This window comes from Spea bombifrons, chromosome 2 (genome assembly GCF_027358695.1).
Source record: "Spea bombifrons isolate aSpeBom1 chromosome 2, aSpeBom1.2.pri, whole genome shotgun sequence".
NCBI lineage: Eukaryota > Metazoa > Chordata > Amphibia > Anura > Pelobatidae > Spea > Spea bombifrons.
In genome coordinates this window covers 68,874,228-68,883,662 of record NC_071088.1, presented here as the reverse complement: position 1 = coordinate 68,883,662, position 9,435 = coordinate 68,874,228, and the positions used below count along the sequence as shown (strand labels likewise).

The 9,435-nt window shown below is 41.0% G+C and overlaps 1 protein-coding gene across 1 annotated transcript in view; it reads right to left on the bottom strand.

Moving 5' to 3' along the window:
• The window catches only part of CLSPN (claspin), a 17,407-nt gene extending 10,709 nt beyond the window's left edge, over positions 1-6,698 (bottom strand). Inside the window, exons 1-9 of the mRNA XM_053455950.1 lie at positions 6,613-6,698; positions 5,775-5,898; positions 4,867-5,303; positions 4,567-4,725; positions 4,018-4,086; positions 3,670-3,742; positions 1,286-1,394; positions 464-951; positions 1-122 (exon numbers count right to left, since the gene is read on the bottom strand). The exon at positions 1-122 is cut by the window's left edge and continues 70 nt beyond it. Coding sequence (XP_053311925.1) covers positions 1-122; positions 464-951; positions 1,286-1,394; positions 3,670-3,742; positions 4,018-4,086; positions 4,567-4,725; positions 4,867-5,303; positions 5,775-5,898; positions 6,613-6,636 — 1,605 coding nt within the window. The 5' untranslated portion in view covers positions 6,637-6,698. The remainder of the gene's footprint in view (positions 123-463; positions 952-1,285; positions 1,395-3,669; positions 3,743-4,017; positions 4,087-4,566; positions 4,726-4,866; positions 5,304-5,774; positions 5,899-6,612) is intronic.
• Positions 6,699-9,435: the final 2,737 nt, after the last annotated feature.

The window sequence follows — 9,435 nt, the reverse complement described above, 5'->3', positions numbered from 1 at the left end:
CTCCTCTTTACCCTCAGCATTTGTCTCCTTACGAACAATAGATAGGTTGAGTTTCCTCTCCGCCACAGGCTTAGCCTTATGAAGTGTATGCTTCAGGAAACGCTCTTTCAAAGCTTCAAGCTCTGGAAAAAAACACAAATCAAAGACTGAACAGCCAGGTCAGATTTCTGCTATTAGTCACTTAACCTTATTTCCACAAGATCTTCAGCAACTATAAGAACATGCTTGGTTTCTCAGAAATATACATCTAAATGGAGCACGATATGACAACTTAATTTGCTATAGACAGCAACATATCTATCCAAATAGTTCAAATGCCTAGTTTTTGTCTTCACACGATCATCGATGCAAGAATTCACATATTTACACTGCTGATTTTAGGTGTTCTTCCCTGCTAGCATCATTCTGGCACAGGATCAGATTGTTATATTTACCACATTGTAGGCGGAACTAGAATATGTACCTTTATTGGGATTTGGCTCATCAAGGTTGACAAAAGATCCCTCATCTGCACAGAGACGAGGTTTCACAGCCAGGTCTACTCCAAGCGCACGCAGTTTTTCCAACTTGGATAGTTTTGGTATACGTGGTGTAGAGACTGTTGAGCTTTTCTCAGCTGTCAGACCCTGCTCACATGCTGCATTTTCTTTTTGTAAACTGGGTACTCCAGAAACATTTTCATCTTTTCCTAAAATCTCTTTAACGGTGTTTGTCTGATCAATGAGATCTTCACATAGTTGCGAGTTTGAAGACATTACGGGAGCATTACTGGCATTTCCAGATTCACAATCTCCACCATCATCTCCTTCCCTTACGTTTTTGCAATGTTCATTTGTGTCCAAACCCTGTGGATCTTGGAGTTGACATCCGGTATTTACTTTTGTTTCCTGTACTCTGATAGATTCACAGTCCATTCCTTCATCTGATTTACACGCAAGATACTTTGAAGATCTGGAAGACATCAAAACTTGTTAATGATGTTCTCCTAGCAAGCCTTTTATAAATACATGCAAATGTTCAATCTGTTTTTTCACACGAGCTGGATAGACAATTGACATCAACAAAAAAAGGTTACATAGTGCCAGGTAATTATTTGTGTTTGGATCTTCTCGCTACATGCAATATTTTTTTTTTTTTTATTTAAACTTGCAGCCCCAATATACCTAGTAGATCACTTTCAATTATACATTATCATTTCAACATATAAAAGGCCTGTCCAACACAAAAAAATAAAGACTTACTCCATGCAAAAGGACAGCAAAATTCTGTAACACTCATTACTTACTTAATTAGCTGCATTGCATTTCCTTGACAAACTGGCCTTGGACGGCGTTTGAAAAAGTCATGGATAGTTTTGGGTTCAGGTACATGATATGGCAGAGAAAGAGAAGACGCTGTGGGGGGGGGGGGAAACAAATCATAAACCGTTCACTTTAAGATCATACCACAAGCACAACCAATGATGCACTTTAGATTAGGCACAACAAGGTGGCCAAAGCAGAAGCATGGTAAGGCTCTGTGCAAATTAAGATGGGGACACAAGTAGGGCTGCAACTAACGATTATTTTAATAATCGATTAGTTGGCCGATAATTTTTTCGATTAATCGGATAAAAAAAAAAAATGCAATTTAAAATAATGTGATAAAAAAACGTACAATTTACACTTTCATCTCTTTATTGCAATGGCCTCTCTCTATTCACCTTATTTTACCGTCATAATAATAAAAGCTACAAGAACCCAAACACAGTGTTTCTCAAACTAGGTGTTAATACAAAGTTATTAGTAAATATTAATTCATATGTTAACTATTTTTCATATTTAATAAAAACTGAGAAAAAAGCCTTGTTTAAGTTTTTTTTTTTTTTTATTTACCAAACTGCCCCAGTTATGCACATCTGACCCCCAGCTTGCCACTCTGCCCCATATATGCCTTATACCTCTTATATGCCAGATTCCACTGTGCCCCCTGATATGCCACTGTGAGCCTGATATGCCTTATACTCCTTACATGCCAGTGATATGCAACTGAGCCCCGATATACCTTTTACCCCCAGATATGTTTTATGCCCCCCTGATATGCCTAATATCGATATGCCTTATACCACCTATATGCCACTGAGCCCCCTGATATACCTTTTACCCCCAGATATGTTTTATGCCCCCCTGATATGCCCAATATCGATATGCCTTATACCCCCTATATGCCCTGAAATTCATAATACCCCCCCATATACCACTATAACTCACCCATACTCCACTCTGCCTCCTCCCCCTCCCATACTCCACTCTGCCTCCTCCCCCTCCCATACTCCACTCTGCCTGCTCCCCCCTCCCATACTGCACTCTGCCTGCTCCCCCCTCCCATACTCCACTCTGCCTGCTCCCCCCTCCCATACTCCACTCTGCCTCCTCCCCCCTCCCATACTCCACTCTGCCTCCTCCCCCCTCCCATACTCCACTCTGCCTCCTGTCAGCAACGGAGGTTCACAAGACACCAGGGAGCCGGGTAGAGAGGCAGAGTGGCGTATGGGAGGGGGAGGAGCCAGAGTGGTGTATGGGGAGGGTGGCTCCCATACACCGCTCTGCCTCTCTACCCGGCTCCGTTACTGACAGGCACTTTCACTGCAGCTTCATAGAAGCCTCAGCGTAAGTGAAGGTGAGTAACGGAGGCTGTCTGTGCGATGCAGACCCCCACCAGCTGACAGAGGATGATTCTCTCTCAGCCGGTGGGGGTCTGCACGATGCACACAGACAGCCTCCGTTACTCACCTTCACTTACGCTGAGGCTTCTATGAAGCTGCAGCGAAAGTGCCCGTCAGTAACGGAGGTTCACAGAGCACCAGGGAGTTGGGAGAGAGGCAGAGTGATGTATGGGAGGGGGGAGGAGTCAGACGGAAGTGAGAGACCGGCCGACAGTGAGGGGAATCCAGGTCCCCTGCAGCGTTGCAAGGGGATCTGGATTATAGTGTTATAATCCGATCTCTGTTTGAGGTCGGATTATATAAAGAGAGGAGTTTTTCAGAATATTTGCTCTGAAAAAAACCTTTTTATAATCTATAAAAATCGATTCGATTTGTCAATGATTTTCATTATCGATTTCATCGATTAGTTGTTTCAGCCCTAGACACAAGTAAGTATGGTGTTAGTGCGAAGGAAAGAGGAAGAATGTGTGTATATATTTTGTATGTTAGAGCAACTAAAAGCGACATATTTCACTGCCCCCCTCAACAAGACACTGTAGAGCCAGGGACACCTGGGTACTCCTGCAGAATGCCCACGTATAGCTTTGATACCAGGAGGGAAAGCACAAGCATGCAAATAAGCATGCATATAGGGCATACGAAATCTCTTGTAATTTTAGCTGGCTTAAAGTATTCATATTTACATGTAAGAAATATGTACAATTACATGCATATATACAGAACGGAATCGCAGAAAGGGTAAGTAAAATTCTTGCCACTCTGCACAAAGTGCAGCTATTATTGGGCTTTTGGAACCTAACTCCCCTAGTTCTTGCATAACACCAGTTACATGATGCCGTGAGCAAGGGGATAGGGGAACCTGACTACGGATGGCGCCAAGTAAAACATTGCAAGTACGTTTCCAAAAGGTGGCTTCAAGACTTGGGGGGGGGGGAAACGACAAGAAAAAAAAAATTTAAACATACCTCTTACAAGTCTCTGTGTCTCACTGTGTAGCTGCTTCATAGCTTCTTTACTTATCCGTGCTGCTTTCCTTTCCTTTAAGGGGGGACAAAAAAAAGTGTGGCACTGCATTAACATGCGCATATATTATATAGATAGATAGATAGAGAGCTATAGCAATCTCAAATATGAATCCAATTTGGTTTAAGAAAACCAGTACAGGAAACAAAAGTAAATACCGAATGTCAACTCCAAGATCAACCAGTATACAAGAAATGTGTGAAATTAATGTGTGATCATGTACACAAACTCAGCAACCCATGGCAGATTAGAATTTAGATTAAAAGCACGCTTGCAGAATGTACACATACCTTTCTTTTTTCAAAGCTCGCTTCAAGCTCATGGTCAGACTCAGAGCCTTCATAATCACCAGAATGATGCTGTAGAAGCAAGCATTTATATACTCAATGTTTTTCGACAACAAAAAAGGTTGACTTTCTAAGTCTTCTCTTAGAATATTTTTTCTGCCATCAGTATAACACATTTTACAGACAAGGTTTCAATTACCTCTTCATACCTTAATTTCTGTCAGACTTAATCTGGCATGTTTTATACTATTCGCAAGGGTGCGAGGGGGAAGAAGACCATTACACTCACAGGACAGTTTTTGGTCCAGCAACGACAAATTGTGTAAACATTAGGGCTGCAACTAACAATTATTTTAATAATCGATTAGTTGGCCGATTATTTTTTCGATTTATCGGATAAAAAAAACATGTAAAAATTTTCATTATCGATTAGTTGTTGCAGCCCTAGTAAACATTAAGAGAAGTTTGTATAATTGTGTACAAAGACTAAAACATTTAAAAACGAGGTTCTTGGAATTGTAGGGAATTTTCATAAACCATGAGGATACTTACAGAATCGCCCTTCAGCTTGTCTTTAACACTAGTGCGAATAGCATCCAAGGACTCCTCTTCCAGGTCACTCTCAACCCCCATTTCATTTTCAAACAAATCCTTATCTGCTAGAAGACAACCGCTGTCATTTAACGGAGGACTCTCATTTTCTGTCTGCACCTAAGAGCGAGTTACCATGAAACATAGATTATACAAGTTATCCACACTGTGATACAGTGAAATAAAATATTTCTTTCTATCTGTAACTTTGCAATGTGATTAATATTGCAGTAGTAGTATTGGGGCAGCAGAAACTTGTACCTGTGATTTACGTTTCTTTTCCTTTTTCACCTTTCCTGTAGGTGCAATTTTCTTCTCTCTCTTTCCTGTTTGTCTTTTTGATTTCTCCTTTACAAGTTCTGCAGAATTTTTCCCATCCCGCGTCCTAGATGACTTGTGATTTTTCTTCTGCTTGACCACAGGTCTGTCCCTCCCCGGACTTGTAGCATCAGAAGAAGGCTTGTTGACATTTTCAGTCAGACCTTCTTTGTCACTGTCTTCACTGTCCAGCGGTATAGAGAGGATTCTGCCGTGTTTCCCTTTAAGATCCTTTACGGTCTCCTTGATTTCATCCTCATGTTCTCCATTCACTTCATCAGAGATAGCAAATGTGCTTTTCTCGCCTTCATCACTGTCACTTTCTTCAAGTATTTTCTTGTTCTTTGGTTTCCTTTTTACCAGTATTTCTTCATCTGAATCTGCTTGCAACAAAAAATACTTATGTATTCGTAAAGAGACGATATACCAAAGCAACGCTTGCTCCAGATTACTAGAGTGTCAGTTATTTGATTGAACTAATAGTGAGAGGTCTGTTTAAGCATCAAGGGAGTTCAGATAACAATATAAACTCCAAAATACTCTCTACCCAGTCATCTTAAAATACACTTCATTTGTGTTATTATAACTGCAAATGAAACACTCCACGTCATAAGAAATTAAACCACTGGTACATTTATGTTAACGTATTTTCCCCCTCTGTACTAAGAGGCATCCTAGTAAGCAGAGGACTAGTTTTAAGAAGTGCTCTTTAATCTGAAGTCTTCTGAATGTTTTGAATGTCATATTGTACAAGAAAACTGTATCGCGTCTCAAAACGACGCAGCATTCACCAGTTGTTTAGGGTACGCAGTAAGATAGAACAAATGCTTGACAAACGGGAAGCAGTTTACCTTCTTCAGCCAGGCTGCGACTCAGTTCCAAGGGAGATGCCATCTCACAACTGCCTTGACCACTGTCAGAATCACTCTCCAAATTCTTCAATTCAGGAATTATCTCTTCCGAGCCCAAATAAGCCTGTCACACACAAAGAGCATTGTTATTGCAGTTGTAACTAACATTAAATATGTACTAAAATTGAAAAGATGAGGGTCTGCAAAACAACCTTATTCAAAGATTTCAAATAAAAGAAACAAGAGATGATGCGGTAGGCTGGGTTACAGAAGACAATGAGAAAGCATGCTGGAGGACAAGGGGGGAAAGAGTCTTATATACAGTTATATCTCATGCCTCCACAAAACAATGGCGATCCTTGGAGCAGGCAGCATTAGAAAACAAATGAACACAGAAGGTTTACATCTCCCAAAATATTTGCTTATGTCTCACAGCTAAACACTGTGAAGCTACACTGTAAGACTCACAAAAGCCGGTGTGCATGCAAAATGATGAGTGAAAATCATATCATATTGCTTCGTTGTAATGAGCTCCCAGGCTGTTTTTCTGCAATCACTAAGGTAAAAATCTCCTACATGATCGCATATTCCTACAGTCATACGGTGGGGAAAAACGGCAGTAAAGTAACGCGAATTTTAAGATCCCAACAGGCGTGCACATGGAAACAGCAGGCCGAGTACACCAACATTTGGATCTAATGAAAGGAATGGCTGTGTGCGAATACCTGGACGCCATGTAGAAACATACGCTATAATGCACACTAAAATGATACAAACCCGTGCTACGTTGTACCAAAAGGGCTAAAAGGCTAACATCCTAAACGGCGCTCACCCTCACCTGGTCCTCGCACTCAGCAGCCATTGCCCCTTCTCCAAATGACAGCTCCCGCCAATCTTCCCAGCTGCCCTCTCAGAATTCCCGCCGTGACAAATGGGCGGAGTCTAGCAAGGGCCGACCAATCGTACGCATTGAGCTAGTTAACGCTTTGATAGTCGTCAAGCGTTCCACGCCTCGAGTTCAGAAATCTTTACTATGTTACTTGCGTGTGAGACTGTATTTCCGCTATTTTTTTTATTTACTGCTCTGTATTGACGAGTTGGGAGTTTCCCCGTGACGTCATTGATTTAAATTACAGGGATAAGATGTAAATCTTGATTTGTGCAAGGTGTTCATGCTTATCTCAGTTTATGTACTGACACATGGTCGAAATATAAATCATCACAAAACGTCATACAGCAGTGACAATATACACAATGCATTATTGGATTCCAATGATTTTAATAGCATTCTAGCTGGATGATGTGTTTTCCATTCTTCATTAAGAGACATTTTCAGACAATACTACTACTTTAAAGTCCTAGAATAAAAATAGCTGATTTTCAACGTTTTTTAAGGGACTATATGGGTTTTCCCATCCTTGCAAACAACAGAACCTACTTTTGTGTCTTTACTCCTTAACAACTGTCAAGAAGGGTCTTTTCTTCAGATGTTGAGTCTGACCAATGTTACTACTAGAGCTAGAAGAATTCACATCCATGGGTGGGGTGTGCGAGGTGATTGAGAATCTAATATAAGCAGGTGTGTAGGAAATGGCTAACTTTTGCTGTTTTTAAAGTGATTTTAGAAGCTGGTGCAGATGGGTAGAAAGTCTGTGAGCTCAACTGACATTGCTTATCAAGATGTGGTTAGAAATGGAAGCGCTGGCTGTCCGCAAATGTCTGGTAGGGCTGCGATTTTTATACAATTAATCAGAATCTTTTTAGGGGAGGGGACGGTACTTCAAAACGTTAACTCTCATTCTTACGTGTTTCTTTGACCTGATTTTTATTTTTATATATTGTCGCCATTAGTGGAGCTTTAAGTAATGTGTTTTGTTTTTGTTAAAACTTGTAGGTTAAAGGGAAAGGTTTTGTTTCTTTAGTTAAGGATTATTTATAATAAATACAAAAATTACTGCATTATAAACTTATAGTGATGAGTGAGTGCGTTTTTAAAAAACAAAAAACATTTTGAATGTAAATAAACTATTTTGCTTTGTAAGATGTGTATGCAATTACTGTTTGCAGAGGGAAAGTTCATTGTTAAAAGCTGTGTATACTTCAGTACAAGGCCAGTGCGTGGTGGGATCCTCTTCAGCATAAGGCCCCTGCTAGTGATGTTAAACTGCGGCGCTTCCAGGCTCTTAGATTTTACAGCCACCTCATAAAGAATCTAATATGATTGTTGGGAGCTTCATGGAATGGGCCACCTTAACTCACATGCCCTTCTCTCCTTTCTTCAAACCTTCCACTAAGGCAGCCCATCTCCATAAATCACAATCCCATTTATCTGTCTGTATTTTCGTCCTCTTGTACTCAGGGGACATTGAATCTAACCCAGACCATGCCAACCTACTTCCAGCCCTGCACCTTTCATACAAACAACCACAATCCTTCAACTTTCTAACCAGTCTGCTGTAATCCCAACATCCCTTTTCTCCTGTCCCCTTTGTGTGCAACAAACTCGCTGTCATTCATGCTTATAAAATCTATAACCACCTTCAGCCTTCTTGCACTCAACGAAACCTGAATAACGTCCTCCAACACTAGCTCTCCTGCTGCTCTCTTACGGTGGTCTACACTAAAGCCACACACCTAGGCCTGGAGAGAGAGTCTACGTGGACTGCACCTTTCAATGTTTGCCACCAACCCCTCTTCACTTGCTGTGCCGGTTGCTGTGATCTACTTCCCAATTCTTTGATCGCTTTATTGCATGGTCCTCTCGCTTTTCTCCCACCACACTAATCTTTGGGGACTTCAGTATAGTTACTGACAGCCCATTATTAGTTGCTGCTTCCAAACTATCACTCTCCTCCGCACCCATGCAACATGATAGCCACCAAATTGACCAGGTGTTCTCCGTGTTCACTATCTTTCTCAAACAGTCCCTTCTTTCTGCCTGACCACAGCCTGTGAAACGTTAACCTTGACCTGCCTCGAATCAGACCTCTGATAGTTTCTTTGGTGTCTCCTTTGCTGGAACTTATTCCTCTCTACTATCTGTTGGTGTTCTTCAGGGCTCAGTTCTTAAACCTCTACTCTCCTCCATCTACAACTCTTCCCTTGGACAATTTGCATCCTCCTTTGGTTTCCAATACCACCTAAACATCACCTTGATTCAATCAACAACCTTTGATGATTTGTGATACACTCGTCCCTATCCAAGCAGTTGTATCCTACTGTTTCACTTCCCCGTCAACCTTGTCATGGGCGGTCCCTAAACCCATTGAAAACAATGCATTTTGAGCCCGTACATGTACGGCCTTTGTCATTAAGGGGTTAAATTATTTTTACTGCCTCTTATGGTAGCAGCGCCAAGGATTCTGCTGGTTCTCTCATCGCTATTTAGAATCTATTTCAAATGACTGAAGATAAATGATTATTGCACCCATCTGGGGTACAAAACCCATGCATACAATGTTTTGAGTGATATGAAGCCATGATCTATCCAACCCTGCAGTCTCATAGAAAAAGACCTTTTAATCCAGTAAAGTACAAATTGCTTTGCATTCTGTCTGTATATGTTGCAAGGTTCGTCTACATTAAAACGTTACAGCTATACGTTCATGTCCTGTACTGTATTAATAGTAGTCTATTATCATGGTATCTGTAATCCCACACA